Below are 19,851 nucleotides of genomic sequence, written 5' to 3'. Positions count from 1 at the left end.
GTGTGTTCAGAGCCAAGGCTGACAAGCACTTGACCCTAGCGGAAGTTTATCTATCATAAGCTGAATCTCAAAAACCAGGGCTGATCCAGGGTACTTGAGGGAAGGTGTTCCTGACGGGGTCAAGGGGGGAAGTCACAGGAGGAGAATAAATAGCAGGAATCCGCTCAGCTGGAGTAGGGGTACCAGAAGACAGCGTCTTAATCTGGAGGGGCCAAGCCGTGGCCCAAGCCCTGAATGTGACTTTCCTTTTGCTCCGCTGCTGGAAGGGGCACACCCGCACTCCCTTGGCAAGATGCAACGAGGCTAAACAGGTGGGGTGGTGATTCACTTTGGCTGCTTCCTGCAGTCAGTGATGATGCTGGAGTGGCGAGCCCACGGGAGGCTAAACACTCCATGATTAAAGTGGCCGTCACTCTGGGACAAAGGCTCTCCCCTGGGGTGAGGAGAGAAAACAGTGGATTAGACAAGATTTGGAAATGGATGCCCCTCCTTTACCCCAACTTCTGGCTGCCACCCCTGTGGGGAGTGGCCTCAACTCCTCTCCTTTCACCCCTACTCCAGGCCCAGGTGGGGTCTGCTTCTCGGAGCTTCCCAGACGGCTCTGGCGCTGTCTGATCTTCTGGGGTCATGCCTCCTGGCAGTATTTCATCATCTTGGCACTTCCCTAGAGAGGGGCCACTTAATGTCCCCATGAGGGTCCGTCCATGGAAGCCAGTACAGTCACCCTTCTGTGGAAAATCTCCCGTCTCCATGGTTTCCATGGCCCCAGTAGTCAAGGGAGATGATCGGCGAGGTCTGTTCTTTCCGGAAGCCTGGAGCGAAGGGGAGAGAGATTCTGTGCGGCGGGAGATAGAGGCCAGGCCAGGGAGAGTCCCCGCAGGCCGAGACTTGGGTGTCGGTATAGACGGAGCAGGAGGAGCCCGTGGGGGAGGGGCAGGGCTGAAGAGGTGAGAAGGAGGGGGTGGCCCTGGCGAGGGTGGCGTCCAGGCTCAGGTGGAGGAGTCAGGATTGGTGGGGGGTGGGGGTGCTGTCCCAGCGGAGGGGGGCGACAGAGGTTGAGGGAACCCGTGCCGGGTGGGCTACTTTTTCTAAAGGAAGTGACACACGTCTGCTGCGCGTCCGTGGAGACCGGTGGGGTGGAAGCCAGATCTGGAGCAACGGCGTTGGGAAAATAAAGGCTGGGAGGCCGGGCTCCAGCAGCACAAGCTCCGGACTCGAGTGCTTGCCATTCTGCGCGGGCACAGAGGCTTCCAGAATGTGACGGCCAGGCGAGGACGGCTGGTCTGAGGAGCATTCTGCAGTCTGACTGGGGCGCCTCGGAGAGCTGCAGCCCGGCCCGGGACCCCGAGGGAGCGCGCGCGGCGCCACATGTGCCCTTCCTCTTTACGGCCCGTGATTCTCCCAGGCGTCCTGGGCAGAGGAGCCCCGGGCACCCTCTGCCTAACCGGGTAACGTTCCATGGCCCTGGCTTCCTGCCTCGCACAAGTTAGCTCCTGGAGAAATGGCTGGTTCTGGGTCTGGGCCAGGGACAATGCAAGGTGAAACTGGAGCATCTTACAGTACCACAAAGCAAGGAGGTGCTCAAAAGACTAAAGGTGGGGGCGTGTCAAAGGGACCCAGGAGCCAACCGAAAGAGCTTCCAGTGGCAGAAGCTGGAACAATTTGAGCAGGCAAACCCAAACTGAGAGACATTCTAAAACATACCTGGACCAGTACGCCTCAAAACTGTCAAGGTCTTCAAAAGCAAGAAAAGACGGAAGTTGCTACAGCCCAGAGGAGACTAAGGAGACATGACAACTAAATGCAATGTGGGGTCCTAGATTAGATTCTGCGACAGAAAGAAGAAAAACTGGTGAAATCCACATAAAGTCTGGAGTTTGGTTAATAGTAAGGTCCCTGTGCGGGTTCCTTAGTTACGACAGAGGGTCCATAGGAATGTAAGATGTTGGTGGGAAACCGGGTGAGGGTATACGAGAACTCTCTGTATTATCTGCAGCTTTTCTCAAAATCTAAAAGTAATCCAAAATAAAAAGTTTATTAAAAAAGAAAGTAGCCTTGGAAGTCTCCTATATTCCAAATCTCCATGTAATATAGCCATCAGCAATATTAGGAAGGTGAGCATGTAGAATGCTGAAAAAGTAATCTATCAGGTGATAACTGAGGATTTGAAAGTGTTTGAATAACTATAAAGGCAAGCCATTGAAATCAGTGTTTTTCAATTTCTTTAACTGCAAACCACAATAAGGAATGTATTTCACACTGCAACCAGTACATACTTGAACACATACTCTATCATTACATCTACATAAAATGGAAACAAGTTATATAAAACACTTCTTATCCTTTCACCTGCAATGCATTCAGATGACATTCCCCCACCCCCATTTTTTTTTTTTTTTTTTTTTTTTGAGACAGGGTCTCTCACTATCTCCCAGGCTAGAGTGCAGTATCATCATCACAGCTCACTGCAACGTCAAACTCCTGGGCTAAAGTGATCTTCCTGCCTCAGCCTCCCAAGTAGCTGGAACTACAGGTACATGCCACCACGCCCAGCTAATTTTTCTATTTTTAGTAGAGACGGGGTCTCGGTCTTGCTGAGGCTGGTCTCGAACTCCTGGCCTCAAGTGATCTTCCCACCTCAGCCTCCCAAAGTGCCGGGATCATAGGTATGAGCCACCGCACCTGGCCCATTTGTTTAATCTTAACTGAGCACCTATTCTGAGTCAGTCAGTGTCCTCAATAAGCAAAATATAATGTAACCAAGGTATGAATAAAGTACCAGGAGATACTGACTCTGCCTGAGAAAGGTTTCAAAAAGGGGACATGTGAGCTGGGTCCTATAGGATATGTGGGATGGAAGACCATTTCCAGCAAAGAGACCAGCACATGCTGAGACACAGGGGCATTAAAAGGCACGACTCGCACAGGGAATAACAGGGATGTTCATGTGATTGGCTCAATGGTGTGTGGCGGGAAGTGGCTGGAGACGAAAGGTAAGGTGGGGCCACACTGTGAAAGACCTTGGGGCCATGCTAAGGAGTTTGGACCTGCTCCTGAGGGCCACAGGGAGCTGTGCAGGTTTTGAAGTAGGGTTTGTGTCTTGGCTCCTCTGGCAGCAGTGGGGAGAATGTTCTGAAAGGACAGAGACCGGAGGCAGGAGAAGCTTGTCAGGAGGATCCAAGTGAGACACCCAGACCAGAGAGAGAGAGGATGTGGCTGCTCTTAATCAGCCCCCAGTCAGGGCAGGAGCCTGAGTAAGAGGGAAGAACCAGGAGCCTCCGCTTGCAGGGGCCTGAGAAGCTGCAGCTGCTGAGCAGGGTCAGTCATCAAACAATCCAACAACCTTGAGGAGAGGACTTTGGACCTCACTGGCTGCCTCCCAGCGGAATTCAACTCTAAGAGGCAAAAATAGAAATGAGCACATGAGTAGCCCAGCCAACTGTAAGTGCCTCCAGGGGTATCCAGGTTGTGCTGGCCGATGCCCTGAGGCACCACGCTGATTGTCACCTTTACTGCTCCTTTTGGAGGTATCAACAGGTGAGTCTCCTCCACTAGAATGGTCTTCAAGGGAAGGGTCCTCCCTGGGTTTTCTTGTTCTGTTTGGGCTCCATGCTCAGATAAACTCTCTTCTGGGCTCTAGCCTCACTTTAAGTCTAGCAAATTCCTAAATAGGTTAAACCAAAGTCTCACGATTGAGTCTCCCTGTGTCTGACTGGCCTACCTTGGGGCAGAGGCCCATTCCTGAGCCCAACACTGTGGCTGGGGGAATGGGACGTCCGGATTGGCTCCATCTGGTCACGTGCAGCCCTGGGATGAGGTGTGGAGGCAGCTTCTCACAGAGGGTGCGGACTGGGTGTGGGACTGGGAGAGATACTCAGGGGAAAATCAAGTACATAAAATACAGGGTGGTGGCCAAGACAACAGATGTCCCCTGTGAGCACGTAGTTACATTTGTTTCCCATTTGCCAGGTCCAGAGTAGATGGATGAATTGTTGCATGGAAGACAGTCGAGGACATCACAGAGTCATTCCAGATTAAGCTATTCTTGGAGAAGAACGTGAAAGGGCCAGTTGGGCTGGAGAGTGGGTCCAGTTCTGAGGCTCCAAGGCATGGAGAGTGGAAATATATGCTTTAAACCGCAGTTCTCAACCTTGGCTGAATATTAAAATCACCTGGGAAGCCTTGACAACATACCAATGCCAGGGGCCACCTCCAAAGAGAATGATTTAATTGGTCTGGGTGGTGCCCAGGCACCAGTATTATAATTCTTTAAACTCCCCGGATTCCAATGTGCAGCCAAAGTTGGGAACCACTGCCCTAAGCCTCACAGTGCCCAAAGAGAAGCAGACGTGAGATCCAGGGCCCCAGGAGTTCGGGAACTGGTAGGAACAACAAGGAACACACCCTCGCTCATTGGCTGGGCTTTCATAAGAGTTAGGGCTCTGGAGAAGAACTAAGAAATCCAAGGAACTTGTGAGGCCAAGGAGGTGCGGTACCTCCTGTGAGCACAGGGCAGAAGGAAGGAATTAACTCTAAAACCTGCCAGAGCTCTCTCTGAGGGAGACTGGAGTTCCGTGGATTATTAGCCTCTGCTTGGCAGCAGAACAGAGAGATGCCTGTTTGTGAGTCTGGAACAGCTGGGATGGGTCAGGTTCAGGCAGGTGCAGGTAGGCTCCGGAGCCACGCCTGCGGCAGACTCAACAGCACTGCAGATGGCTAAGAAGATGGTGGAGTCATGTGCAGCGCTGAGGTTTCCAACTGGAGACGCTGGCAGAGGGCAATACCGCTCGAGGATGTGTGGAATCCAGGAGGGAGAGGAGCAGCAGCAAGTCAGAGAGGTGAGACAAGTGGAATTTCGGACATCCTGAGATGCAGCAATCTGAGGAGCAAATGAGTAGGCAGTTAGGCATTATAGGTACACAGCTTGGAAGAGACACTTGGGAGCCATCAGCAAGTCCGTATCTGAACCCAGGAAGAGCCTGTTGAACGAACAGAGGTGGGGCTGAGGCAGACACTGAGGAAATCGCCAGGTGAGGCCAGCGAGCCCGTGAGGACGAAAGAGTGGCCATTAGTATCCAGGGGCCATTCTGTTCCAGGTGTGGATCCAACCCCTTTGGCTGGATATAGGTGAATCAAATATCAATTTCAAAATTGATGTATAATTCTTTGCCAGTAAACTAAGAGCAAATAAAAACAAACAGGGCCAGGCCTGGTGGCTCATAGCTGTAATCCAGCACTTTGGGAGGCCAAGGCAGAAGGATGGATTGAGACCAGGAGTTCAAAATGAGCCTGGGTAACATAGCAAGACCCCGTCTCTAAACAGTTTTTTTCAATTAGCTGGCCATGGTGGCAGGCACCTGTAGTCCCAGCTACTCGGAAGGCTGAGGCAGGAGGATCGCTTAAGCCCAGGAGTTGGAGGTTACAGAGAGCTATGATGACACCACTGCACTCTAGCCTGGGCGACAGAGTGAGACCCTGTGTCAAACAAACAAACAGCAATTAATACAAAATAGAAACAGGTGGGTTTTCAATTCATTTCAATGTAGCAAATATTTACTGAACGCCTACTACGCGCCAGACTAGCCACAGATGGCGCGGCTGGCATGGTTGGCTGATCAGGCACACGGCCCCACTCCCACTCTCTTCCCCAGCCCCATCTGGGAGGCCTCAGTAGTCCCAGTTCCTAGCATCTTTGCTTCCAATAAAGCTCAGCTGATCCACTAGTCGTTCTGAGTGAGGTCTCCCTGCAAATCTGGGGTTATCATGGTAAGTAATACCTTTCCCAGGAGCTACCAGGTCCACCTCAGCTGCCCAGTGGGCTTTTGGCCTTGTCTGTTCCAGCTTGCCCGCGTGGCTCCCCTGAGACCTGGCTCCTGCCTCAAGGCCCACCGCCAGCTCCTTCCCAGCTCCTGTGCGGGGCAGAGATGCAAGACCCAACGGCGGACCCAGGAGTGCGCCAGCGAGGTGACGTTTCTAACCACCTCTCCAACAGCTTGCTCCTCAGAGGCGAGTTTCCTTCCTGTCACTGCAGAGTCACAACACTAACATAGTCTTCAGAAAATCACTTTGAATCAAGACAATACCTCTCTACTCACACAAAATGAGAGTCCCCAGCAGCCCTCGGAGATGTCCCGTTTCACCATTTTCTTGGTGGTTCCTCATCCCCTCAGGCACCCAGCAAACACTTCTTGCGCCGGGTTGGTCAGTGCCGTGAGGGTCATTCGTCTCTTGAACAGACTCTTCCTTTTAGAAATTTGCTTTCTGTTACATACGATGTATTGTCCTCTCGGCACCTGCTGTCAGTTCCATTTGCATAATTCTGCAATCCAAGGATTTTCAAAACCATCACAAAAAATGAGTGTTGGATCCACTTTACCCAAGTTTCCTTTTGAATTCATGTGCTTCATCGCATTTGCTGGTTGATCCCTTTGTGAATGTCCTTCTCAGTTGGGTCTTGGGTGTAATGTCTCCTGAACAAGTTGTTTTTTTTAAAAAAAAAATTGTGGTAAAATACACATAACACGAAATTTACCATTTTAATCATTTTTGTGTCTTTAAGTGTATGCACATTATGGTGCAACCCTCACCACCGTCCAACTCCAGAACTTTTCCATTATCCCAAACCCAAAAAAGTTTTAAAAAGTGCTCAGAAAGTAGAGACATGCTTAGTTTACCTTTTTTGTTGGTTTGTTTTACAGGCAGGGTACAGATTTAGGAATAAAAAGTAAAGTAAGGCTCACGCCTATAATACCAACACTTTGGGAGGCCAAGGCGGGAGGATCGCTTGCGCCCAGAAGTTTGAGGTTGCTGTGAGCTATGATGATGACACTGCACTCCGGCCTGAGCAACAGATCAAGACCTTGTCTCAAAAAATATATAAAAAAGAAAGAAAGAAAAAAAGACAAGGATGAGGCCCTTGTCATCTCTTCTGAAATGACAGTAAGACCCTTGTGGAGTCCCTAGTCAGGCTATGAAATTAGTTGACAGGAAACAAAAGCACTAGGAGGAATCGACTGAGCTCATTACTACTGAGTAAGAGCCCTTGAACAACTAGGGAGAGCAATGTTTCCCCACACCTGACTCATCGAATGAATCAGGGCATTTATTAAACACAGTGATGCAGTACTTCTGGGATGAGATATGGGAATCTGCATGTTTAATAACTGCCTGGGGTGATTCTTATGAAAGGCAAGTTTGGGGAAAAATGAACTGGAGTGTTCCATTAGCAAGGAGGGGCTCACCTGGCTACCTGGGGCCGTGAAGGTGAAGGCTCCCAGCCACTTCCCACATGCTCCCGAGAGCTGCTCAGACTCTCAGCCGCTTTTACCAACCCTCGAAGGCCCACTGGGCCCCAAGGCTCCCATGAGCTGCTGCTTCTGTTCAGTTGGCCCTTCCCCCTCCAACACGCCCCATGCAGGGCCTGCTACTGCCTCTTACTTCCCCGCTCCTGCCAAAGGCCTCGCATGATCCCGGGTCCTGGCAGCCCCATCCCCTGGCTGCCTCCCACAGCTGAGGGATGACAATGAGATGTAGTCCTAATTTAGAACAAATGAACCAGGTATTCCTTGGCCAGGTATTAGAGAATGACTACAGAAAGCTGGTGACATCATATCCTACCTTTAGATCCAGCTGGGTCATTTTATGGAAATAAGTCGGGAAACCACCTATTATTATCTACCTATCTATCTATTTATATATAATCTACCAAATGTGAGGTCAGTTTTTACAGAGGAAGACAGTGGACAGCAACTATAATTGTCAGAGCTGACGTTTCACCTCGGGGCCCTTCTGACGGAAGCCAGCGGAACAGAGCTGGGCGGTGCACGCGCATGCAGGTGGCGCCAGTGGGCCCCCGTGCCTACATGTGGCACCACTGCGACACCATCCCCGACCCCCACAACCACCCCAGAGGACAATGGGTCAGAACGGGCTATGGAAAAACAGGCAGATGAGTGCCATTTGGCTAGAGAGTCAGAAGTTTCTTCCTTTTAATGAAGCCAGTAAGGTTTTGTTTTAACTAAAACACAATTTCTGAAACAACCCTTGTTTACCTTTAGAAAGTTTACATGCAATAGTGTTTCCAGGGGATGTCAACAAGTGTCATGCAGCAGGGGAAGGTTCCATGCTCCATCAGTTTGGGAAATTCTGTGCTAAACAAAGTGAAATAGGTTTTTTTACTGTATGTTTTGTTTTTAGAACCTTTAATATGTCAATGTAGACTTAGAAAATTCCAATAAGTGAATGCAATGTACTATATTTTCTAAATTAGATGAATTTATTAGTAATGAAAACTTAGGTAGTTTTCTGAAGAACACATTTTCAGAAATGCTGAAATAAAGGGCACTGTTACCCAGAACCAACTTGACCTACAAGAAATAAGCAGTAGTTACTCTCCTCCCTCTGAGGTACTGTTCTCTATAACCATAGAAACTACTTTTTGGGGTTAAGCAGTAGAGCACAGTGGCTAAGTGGGCAGGCTGTCTGGCTGTTTATCTGGGATCACCTACCTATTAACCTGAGTCCCCTGTGCCTCAAGTTGCCATCTGTAAAGCGGGCTGAGGGGAGGATTAGATAAAGGAACATATTGGGCGATTATTATTAATCAATAGAGGCACTGTCTCCTGAAGAGGAGTGGGCCCTCCTGCCCATTTCTGGGCTTGATTTTCCAGCTACACTAGTGGCCACTTTAGAGGGTACAGCGAACTTGACATTGGGAGTATGGCAGAATTGAGGGGCAAATGCAAGGAGTTAGAATAAACTGAAGAGGGCCATTGTGCTGGAGCTTGGAGCATGGGGGAGATAATATGGAAGTACAGGCTGGGATGACAGGCCAGGATGAAGGTGAAAGTTCACTAAAATGTGGAGAGAGAGGAAAATAAAACAATCAAGTTGGCCAGGCATGGTGCCTCTCACCTGTAATCCTAGCACTCTGGGGAGGCTGAGGCGGGAAGATTGCTTGAGGTCAGGAGTTTGAGGCCAGCCTGAGCAAGAGCGAGACCTTGTCTTTACTAGGGAGGTTGAGGCAGGAGGATGGCTTGAGCCCAGGAGTTTGAGGTTGCAGTGAGCTATGGTAACACCACTGCCCTCTACCCAGGGTGACAGAGTGAGACTGTCTCAAAAAAAAAAAAAAGGATCAAGTCAACCTTGTAACAGGTTGTACATTAATAGAAACATGTGCTATGTTGGTCATTAAGTGCATTATAAACATAAAAAAGAGAAAAAAAAAGATGGAGGGGGAAAAAAGAGTCAAACATCACAATTTTTCTAAGAGTGTTAGCTGTAACCTGTGATGTCTGTGTGTACCCCATTGCTCCCTGACTCAGGAGGCTGATGACCTATGATACTGGTGTGGACAATGTGCAAAAGTGAATTTTACTAAGGAGTCTCCACCAGGAAAAGGAGGGTCATCCAGAACTGTGTTAAAGGTGGGGAAATGTTAAGATACTAATAGCCAACAGGGAGAATGAAGAGGTTCCTCCTGGTGAGTCGTGGGGTTAAACTGGGACCTCTGAGGTGAGGATTTCAGTGGGCTCACTGGCATTTCATGTATGTCCTCTACTGTCACACAACAGTGTGGGCCATAGCAGGCAAGATGTTCCACAGAAACTCTTTAGAAAATGTTTGAGCAGCAATGGAACTTTAATAGCATCTTGTCCAACTTCAGTTGTCTTCATACAAGAAACTAACTTCCTCAAGATCTCATGATGGCTGAGAATGACTTTGCTAGGTTAGTTCTGGGAAAACTAGTTCAGTCTCTTCAAAACCACATGGCAACAAGTAACTCTAAAAAGAATGTGAGGTGATCTGTGAAATTTGAACACTGTTCTTTGATGATACTAAGGAATAACAATTTTTTATGTATACTTTATTGTCAGGTTAAAAAAGAGTCCTTAGCTTTTAGAGATACATGCTGAAATATCTATAATTTGCTACAAAATAATCCAGTGGGTGTGGAGAAGTGGGTCAGGGTATAAACAGAGTTGGTTTTTAGACTGGCCATGAGTTGCTAATTGTTGAAGCTAGGTGGTAGGTAAGTGGTGGTTTATTGTGCTGTTCTACTTTTGTGTATGTTTGGAATTTTCCATTAAAAAATTCCACAGTGCTTGCTCCAGCAGCACATATACTAAAAATTCCACAAAGGCCAGTGCAGTGGCTCACGCCTGTAATCCCAACACCTTGGGAGGCCGAGGTAGGAGATCACTCAAACCCACAAGTTTGAGGCCACAGTGAGCTGTGATCCCGCCACTGCACTCCAGCCTGGGTGACAGAGTAAGATCTTGTCTCTTAAAAAAATAATTCACAAAGCAGAGACATCTCATTGCAATTTGTAAACGTAATAGGCATTTTATTGATTTATTTGCTCATTCAAAAAGGCATACAGCATATATATATATATAATTTGTGATAAAATTCATATAACATAAAATTCACCATTTTAACCATTTTAAAGTGGCGTTTAGCACATTCAGTGGCATTTACTACATTCACAATGTTGTGCAACCACCACCACTATCCACTTCCAGAATATTTTTATCCCCCCAAAAGGAAACTTCATACCCCGTGAAGTAGTCACTCCCCTTTCCCTCTTTGACCACCCCTAAATCTGCTTTCTGTCTCTATTGCTTTGACTATTCTGGATATTTCTAGTAAATTCAACACATATTTTTTAAATTTTAATTTTTTTAGCATGAAAACATTCACAGGGTTTAAAGTTCAAAAGATACAAAAGGATTGGCAGTGAAAAGTCTCCCTCTCACCCCACCTCCCCAGCCACACAGTTCCCTTTCCTGGGGGCCGGCTTCTTATACATCTTTCCAGAAAGGAAAAATTCCTTTCCCCTTCTTTACCCAATTGGTAGTATTGTATATACACTGTTCTGCAGTTGGCCTTTTTTCACTCAACATATCTTGGGGATTGCTCTGTAACAGAACAAAAAGAGCTTCCTTTTTGCAGCTGCATAGTATTCCCTTATTGCAGAGTGTGCTTCACACGGTGTTAAGTGCTTTGGGGCTATAGAAATGAATAAACTTACCAACTGGGGTAAATTTACATAAACCTGCTCACTGCAGAACACTTCCCATTCACTTCTGCATTTGAGAAATCCAGGAACTGCAGCTATAATAGTTTATTTTAAGGAGATAAAGAGACATCTAAGTTCATACAATGAATGAGACAGGTGAAACTGAAACCATAGTGATGAATAAGCAGGGATAGAAAAAGAACAGTAGCTGACAGTTAAGACTTTAGGGATTCCAACAATTACTGGAAAATAAAAATAAAAATAAAAACCCTGCAAATTAAATAGAGAACATTTACTTGAATAGAACAGAACCTTTGTATTCTACAGAAGATGCCTGCCAAGCACACGCAATAAATGTTGAATTGCACTGAATATGGCAGCAGGGTGAGAAGAGACCCAGGTGTGTGACGGGCAGGAGAGGATTATCAAACAGAACACACTGATGCTGAAACACTGTGAGGGTCACATACTGTAACTGAAGGGCAAAGGCTCCAGCATACAGGCTGTAGCTGAAGCCCTAGGAATAGATACAATTGCACACGCAGAGCACGCAGAATGAGAAGAGACCGCGGGGAGAGTCCTGGGCACACTGACCTGAGAGAGGAGTGTCATGGCAGCCAAGAATTTTGAGCGAGGCCTCCTCAATCTCGTACCAGAAACACTTCCTGCCTGAGGCAGGAGGACAGAGCTGCCAGAAGGGTGCGAGGACTGTGAGAGGAGTACCTAGATCAGGGCACAAGTCGAGAGGGCCCAAGAGAAGGGGGAGGCCTATGTTTTGGAGCCTGAGAAGCAGTCCCTTATCACAAGTGGTCTTATCCCCAGGGCTCTGACAAATGGATGGGACACTTCCTTCTCAAACAATATAATTTTCCCTGAAAGTGGACGTAATAATGTGTCTCACATTACCATCAAGGCTAAATTGGATTCCACTGACTCATAATTCTTTTTTTATCTTCAGTTCCGATCCTTGCTTCCCATTCAACTCAGTAAATGACAGCACTGTTGTTCTTTTACTGAAAAATCTATTTCAGTGCTAGGCAGTGGACAGTCTATAGTTGTGTGTGCTATTATTACTTGTGGCATAGTGGAATCCTTTATAGCATTCATTTCAAATGTAAAGGAAAAGAGAACACACACAATGAAGTAGAGTGATATCTTGCTAGGTAAATCCTCTGAGATGAAATTCCTTTATAATGAAGTTAGCTGTGTAAGAAAAAAAAAAAGGCCTCTTCACCAATCTTGCCTTGCAGTGTTTGTGTGGTTCTTGTGGCTCAGAAACAGCCTTTTATTTTATTTATTTATTTTTTTTGAGACAGAGTCTCACTCTGTTGCCCAGGCTAGAGTGCCGTGGTGTCAGCCTAGCTCACAGCAACCTCAAACTCCTGGGCTCAAGTGATCCTCCTGCCTCAGCTTCCAAGTAGCTGGGACTACAGGCATGTGCCATCATGCCCAGCTAATTTTTCCTATATATTTTTAGATGTCCAGCTAATTTCTTTCTATTTTTTTAGTAGAGACGGGGTCTTGCTCTTGCTCTGGCTGGTGTCAAACTCCTGAGCTCTAACGATCTGCCCGCCTCGGCCTCTCAGAGTGCTAGGATTACAGGCGTGAGCCACCGCGCCCGACTTCAGAAATAGCCTTTGACTAAGCTAAACTGTGGCTAAAAATCTCTCCAGCTCCTGTTTGACTAAAAATGGCCCAAAATAAATAACACTTAGCTCTGTCAAAATTAGACTCCATTTGGCAAATATTTATTGATCACCAACTGTGTTCCAGAGCCCGTGCTGGGGATGCAGAGGTGGAAAGCCATAGTCCACGGCCCCCAATACCACTCGGTACCCAGACGTGAGGAAAGGGGCTCCCTGGATCACTGATGGGAAGGAGATACTCCATTCTAAGGGAAAGTGCATTCCTCTTTTGTAAATTAATAAACTGGCATCTGGTTTATGGAGAACATCATGAGCTTGGCTAATGTAAGCCAATTCTTGACAATGAGCACTCTGGATTTCTGGACGTTTTCAGCTGAGGCCTGGGCTCTGGAATATTGGGAAATAGGCTAGGAGCCGTGAAAAGTTTCAGGGGTTTTGCAGGGCTTTGCCTTGAAGGAATCTGTGGACATGTTAGTTCACAGAATAGAAGCCGCTTCCAACAAGGGGGGGCATTGTCAGAGGACGTTTGCAAAGCAACGTTTCTTCTTTGCCCCCCTTGTTGGAAGCAGCTTCTATTCTGTGAACTAACATGTCCACAGATTCCTTCAAGGCAAAGCCCTGCAAAACCCCTGAAACTTTTCACAGCTCCTAGCCTATTTCCCAACATGGATCATGCCACAGGTGCAGGTGATTCAAATGATGGAAGTGGGGTACAGGAAGCTCATGTGCTCCTTCTTGTTGTTCTAACCTTCCATGGGGCACTAGGCCATGGTTCTTGTTTGTGAAACTGGTAATTCCTGTCCTTTCTTAAGAATTCTGAATCAGGTGTGTGTGTGAGAGAGACAGAGACAGACAGACAGACAGACACACACACACACACACAGGTGCAGAGGGACAGAAGCTACTGGGGAGGCAGAGCCACTCAGGGTATAATTTTTTTTACCTTGACATTATTTTCAAATAAACTGTAGTAATTGTGACACTGAGGGCCCCCAGCCTGGGTGGACAGTCAGCCTCACTCTGATATTTCTCTTCAGATGTAACAACCCGTACTGTGGATAATTTATTTAAAAATTCAAATAGATTTTAGAGGATTCCTGGAAGCAAGAAACTACAGCTCTTGCTATTAATCTCTTGACTCTGCCAAAATCAGTCCAGTTCTGGACAAGAGCCTTAACAAATTTTCTCTGCAGAAGAAGGAGAGGCCTGATGAGGGGCTGGGGGAAGGAACTCGCTGTTTCTGCCACAGCCATTATCATTATGATTGTCATCTTTGCAAAGGGCACATCAGGAGGCAGACTACTCAAAGTTAGATGTCTAGACACTAAGATTTTAATCATTAACTCCTTGAGGTTTTCCAGGCCAAAATCTTCTGTTCTCTGTGGCCTATTTTCCCTGGGTTGGTTTCACCCAAGTGCTCCAAGGTCGTATATTCAAGCTTGACCAAGACCTTCTGGATCAAGAAGGTCTACCCTCTCTCTAAGGTATAGTTTACAGACCATAAACTTCACCCACTGTAAGTGAACAATTCATAAGTTTTAGTAAATTTATGGAGTGTGCAGCCACCACCACCATCCAGTTTTAGAACATTTCCATCACCCCAAAAGGATCCTTCATGCTCATTTGTAGTCAATCCCCCTCCCACCTCTAACCCCAGGCAATCATGGATATGCTTTCTATCTCTACCAGAGCTTCCTTTTTGAACAAAATTTTGGCCTCAACCATCCAAGAACTCCTGCATCTCTCTACCTGAAGGTGGGTGGCCCTCTGGCTAAGAATACAAATTGCATTCTTAAAGTGTTACAACAGAATGCAACTTTATGCCTATGTGTCTATAGCAGGCCATGGCCAGGTCTGCCACCGAAAGCACCCAAGTAGACACAAATAGAAAAATTTTAGGTCTTGCAGGAGAGGTGCAGGGAACCAGAGATTTCCCCAAGTGCTGGCACAGCAGGGATTTCAAAGCCTAGGAGGTGGCTGTTAGCCCCAGCTGATGTGGCCTCGTGAGTAGAAGAATGATCGCTTTACATGCAGGTATAAGCTGTTTCTGGGCACTAAGATGTGAACCCACAATTGCTTATGCTTTGGACCTGGTGGACATCTCACTCTGTGTGCATTCTCAAGACACCAAACTCTGGGTACACCTCAACCAAAGTAAAAGCAACTATGAACTGAGTCCAGGTCGGCACTTGAACTCTGAAGAACTCCAAGTTCTGGCCCGAGCAGTGTCTAATATGAAAGCAAACAGATCTTGCTTCCCTCAATGCCACAGAACATCTGCCTTCTAATCTCTCACCACAGAGCAATCTTGACTAGCCGGCCATAAAGCTTCTATTTCTCAGAACTACCGCTCACATACGTTTTTCTTAGGTTATTAGTATCTCTTCTACAGATAGGGGACAGGCTTTGGAGAGAGAGTTAAATTCAATTCCCGTTTCTCCTGCTTGTTTATGTGACCTTCAGCAACTTACCTATCATCTCTAAGCCTCATTTATAAAAGAGGGATAATATCTACCTAGGTGGGTTGTTGTGAGGATAAAATGAGAAAATATAAATATAAGGCTTTGCTCAGTGCCTGGTATGTAGTAAATGCTCAATAAATAGCAGTGCTAGCAGTGTTTGCATTTCAACATGGCTTTTTCACTGGGCAATAATAAACTGTTTGTACCAGAATATTTTCCTATTCAAATAAGCCAAGTCAGAGTGTTTTAATCTGGTTTGGAAAACAGTGAGGAGCTAACATTTGTGTATGCTTATAATCTAGGCTGTAGAAAATCATCGTCATAATCTCATTTTAGAAATCAGGAAACTGAGCCTCAGAGAAGTATCTTGGCCAAAATCACTCAGGTCATCTGCATCCATCTAAAGCCAATGCTCTTTCCACCCAAAATAGCTGTTAGAGATCTCTGTACAACGAAAGCTCTCCACCCACCTGTGAGAGGGGCAGACTCCTATCTGCTGGGGGAAAACAGAATCAACACTCAACAACGTCTAAATTGAAAAATGCTCTAGTCTGAGGACAGACACATTTCCCTAGGTGAGTCAAGATCCCAGCTCCTATTCCAAATATGACTGGGATGCTATTACACAGGGGCTCCCTGAGGGGACTTGGGAGAGAGGACTAGCAGAGAGCTCTGCGAGTTGGCCTGCAGGGATATGGAGCAGGCTTGGAGTCTTTCTCTGAAGAGTATTCAGCAGAAGGATGTCCAGTTACCATCCTCCACACCCACGAATCCATATTCCTCACAGGGTCTCACTTTTGGCAATCCATGTATTGTGTGTGTGTGTGTGTGTGTGTGTGTGTGTGCACGAGCACTCTGTGTATGTGCTTGGTGCAGAATCACCTTATTAAGTAAATTTCTCCTGGTTAATTTCACTTTCCTCTCATTTTTCCTTCACTCTTGAAGTCCCTCTACACTTACGTACCTAGTTGGAATTACCTTTTCCTGCACCCCATTAGGTTATAATGTACTACTTTATGTAATGCATATGTTATATCATAACTACCTTCTGGCTGACTCTTCAATTAGATCTTAAGATTTGTGTCCCATATTTTTTTGAACTCTCTCCACTCCCCCAACACTAATCCTAGAAATATACTGGGGCCAGGCATGGTGGCTCACACCTGTCATCCTAGCACTTTCAGAGGTCGATGTGGGAGGCTCGTTTGACGCCAAGAGTTCAAGACCAGCCTGGGCAATAGTGAGACCCCCATCTCTACAAAAAATACAAAAATTAGCCAGGTGTGGTGGCACGGGCCTATAGTCCCAGCTGCTTGGGAGGCTGAGGCAGGAGGACTGCTTGAGCCCAGGAGTTTGAGGTTGCTGTGAGCTATGATGATGCCACTGCACTCTAGCCCAGGCAGCAGAGCAAGACTTTATCTCAAAAAAAAGAAAGAAAGAAAAGAAAGAAAAGGAATATACTGCACAGCAATAGCAATAAATAGTTGTGGGCTGAAAAAACCTAAGAATCTAGGAGTTCCCTGGATCCCTACCTGAAGAGTAATGAAATATTAAGTAAGTGACCTTATTTTGTGTTTAGTTAACAAAAATGAGCAAATTAAAGCGAAATGCTAAAGGGAAAAAAAAAGAGTAATTTTTGCTGCAGAGAAATAATGTACTTGCAGCTCATTTCTAGCCAGTGGGGGTTTAGTCACAGGGAAGTTGTTAAACACCTTTCTGAGAAGCTCTCGAGGCACATGCGTTATTGGAGGGAACATATGGAACTCACCACGGGTGCAAAGGGGGTGCCGGGGACTTCTTACATACACAGCTTTGCTAATGTTCCCCATCCTTTTGGAGGATTCACCTTCATTCTAATTCGCTTTCTTAAATGTTTACCTTTATATTTGCCAACTGTTTAAATTGGTGCTTCAACTGTTCTGACCATCTGCTCAGAGAAACTTCTAGATGATGTCACAATTTTTGGAACTTCAAACCATACAGTTTTGGAGTTGGAAGAGACCTTAGAAATCAGCAAGTCTGAGTCCTGAATTCATATGTTCACAAACATCTCTTCCCTGCCTGATGTGTGTCAGCCCCAGAGCCAGGTGCTGGAGATGCAGACACATCACATGTGGTCCCTGGAGTCCTGGCGCTTGCACTCTACCAGGGAAGATGGACATGAAAACAGATTCAACTAAGTAATGTGAATCCTTATCTGATAAATGGGTATCCAGGGAACAAATGTATCATGCACAGGAGGTGGGCTGAGTCTTTATATATGGCTGAATGTTTACTGAGGACGGAGGTAGTAGGAAAAGATTAGTTAAACATTAAACTAGATAGAGAGGCAGGGGCCAGATCAATAAACATTAACTGAGCATCAGGTATGTATCACGTTGCCAGACCCTGTGCTAATTGCTAAATATATGAAAGATACAGCCTTACCCTCAAGGAGATTATAATTTTGGTGGATGCAAGCAAACTACAATTCATTATGATAAATGTGTGAGTATCTAGTCACACATATGTGAAAGATATAAAGGAAGAAATAATCAGTTCTACTTGGAGGTGGGGACAAGTGGTAGGTGCATTATGGAAGACCACCTGAAGATGACATAATAGGCTAAGGGTTAGTTAGACCACAGTGGGGAGGGCATTGCAAACAGAAGGGACAATGTATGTGCAATACAGCATGAAGTCTTCCAAGAACTTTAAACAGTTTGATATAGGTATGCCTTGAGTTCATTTAGGGAGAGTGGCAGGAGATGAGACTGAACAGACAGGACAGAGCTAAATAGTAATGGGCTGTGCGTTCCATACTAAGGAGCTTGACTGTATCCCTGAAGGAATTCCAGTTAGGAATCACTGAAAGGTGGATGGATCAAGGACTAGATATAATCAAGTTTGTATTTTAGAAAGAACCTACTCTGAGCTGGCTGATACACAAGAATTGGTTATATTATTATCAATTCTTTTCTGTGTGTTTCACAATAATAAAAGAAGAATGCTCTGTGAGCAGGGTGGAGAAGGGTCTGGAGGGAAGCCAGGCCGGATACAGGGACTGACCAGTTAGAGGCCATCACCATGGTTTGTGAGAGAGTGATGAGGGCCAGAACTGAGAGTGACACAAAGGGAAGGAGAGTGGACAGACAGAAGAGATGGTCCGAGGCTCAAGTCCATAGGACTTGGGGAGGGACTAAGTGTGTGGGGTGAGAGGGATGGAGGAGTCCAGGATGGCTGCCAGGCTTCTGGCATTGGTAACTGAGAGGAAGCATTCTCTGAAAATGGAAATAGAGGCAGATAAACAGGTTTGGGAAGACAGATGAACTCACATTTAGACACATGCTGCAGATGCCTGTTGGACATCCAGATGGAAATTTCTAGTAAGCAGGAATATTTTTGAGTCTAGAGCTCAGATGTGATAATGGTTAGAGATATCCATTGTTGAGTCATCAGCACAGAAATGGAAGCTGAAGCCACAAGAGAGACAGTCTGCACAGGCGACACAAGGAGAGCACAGACAGAGTCATGGGGACATCAACATTTAAGGGGCAAGAAGAAAAAGGAGGAGTCAGCCAAGAAGATAGAAATAGAGAAGTATATTGTATGTATGTTTACATATATACACATAAATATATATTTAATTTTCTGTATATTATGATGTTTTGATGTCTTAAAAAGCCTTTCTGATGGGGTGGAGACTGCCCTTCCCTGGGCTAGCCAACTCTTAGAGATAACACAGGGCCAGCCAGGAGCATGCCTTTAATATACAAACTAACCAGTCATGAGCCATATCCCCTCTATCTGGCTCCTATACCCTAGGAGACAATGTTTCTATCTCAGTCACCCCAGGGCCAGGCACTAGGCAACTAGGGACCACCTCTATAGTTTAGAGCCCTCTGAAATTATTCAAACTAGCCAACCCTAAATTGTTCATGCTGCCCTACCTTCCTTTCCCCCAAGGAAATCCCAGTGAAGGCTCTGGCCTCATGCTTTCCCCTGGCTCCTGTCTTCCGCCTCCTGGCCACGCCGGTCTTTCCCATGTGGTTCTGCGTGGTGGGCTGTGCCTTCTGTCTCCAGGACCTGTGAGTATAATAAACATAGTTTTTCTGAGCTTCTCCTATGTCTCCTATTGTGGCTGTACCTGACTTTCCATCACATAAAATACAGAACAGTATGGAAACAGTGACCCAGGGCGATGAGAATTACGAGAAACTCGGAAACAAAGTGAGAAGAAGGTTTAAAGGAAGGAGATAAAAGCATCAAATGCTGCACAGACATGAAATAAACAAAAGACTTTAGACAGGGTCTTGCATTTGGCGCTAGGTCAATTTCTCCCTAGTGAACTTTGCCAGAAAGGTTTCAGTGGAGTGCTTGAGGGCAGAAACCTGACTGCAGTGAATAGAAAAGGTAGAGAAGTATCAACTGAAGGTGTGGAGTGTTCTTTGTAAAAGACCCACCTCGAGGGGGAAAGGAGATCCGAGACAGTCAGGAGAGGGCACAGGACTGAGGGCAGGGTATCAGTTTTGTTTTGAGACTGAAGAAATTTGAGCAAGCGTGGGGGTGGTAGCAGCCAGTAAAGAGGGAGAGTTGAAAACAGAGAAGAGAGAGGTATAACTCCTTGCCCAGGAGTTTGAGACTAGTCTGGGCAACACAGAGAGACCCTGTCTCTACAAAAAATAAAAAAGTTAGCCAGGTACAGTGGCACGCGCCTGTAGTCCCAGGGAGGCTGAGGCAGGAG

The 19,851-nt window shown here is 46.4% G+C and overlaps 1 protein-coding gene across 1 annotated transcript in view; it reads right to left on the bottom strand.

Moving 5' to 3' along the window:
- The window catches only part of HOMER2 (homer scaffold protein 2), a 112,742-nt gene that overhangs the window by 89,790 nt on the left and 3,101 nt on the right, over positions 1 to 19,851 (bottom strand). Inside the window, exon 2 of the mRNA XM_045561586.1 lies at positions 19,058 to 19,193. Within this exon, the coding sequence (XP_045417542.1) occupies positions 19,058 to 19,101 (44 nt within the window). The 5' untranslated portion in view covers positions 19,102 to 19,193. The remainder of the gene's footprint in view (positions 1 to 19,057; positions 19,194 to 19,851) is intronic.

Source organism: Lemur catta, chromosome 9 (genome assembly GCF_020740605.2).
Source record: "Lemur catta isolate mLemCat1 chromosome 9, mLemCat1.pri, whole genome shotgun sequence".
Classification (NCBI taxonomy): domain Eukaryota; kingdom Metazoa; phylum Chordata; class Mammalia; order Primates; family Lemuridae; genus Lemur; species Lemur catta.
Note: the sequence above shows the minus strand (reverse complement) of the source record. Positions and strands in the feature narration are given on the sequence as shown.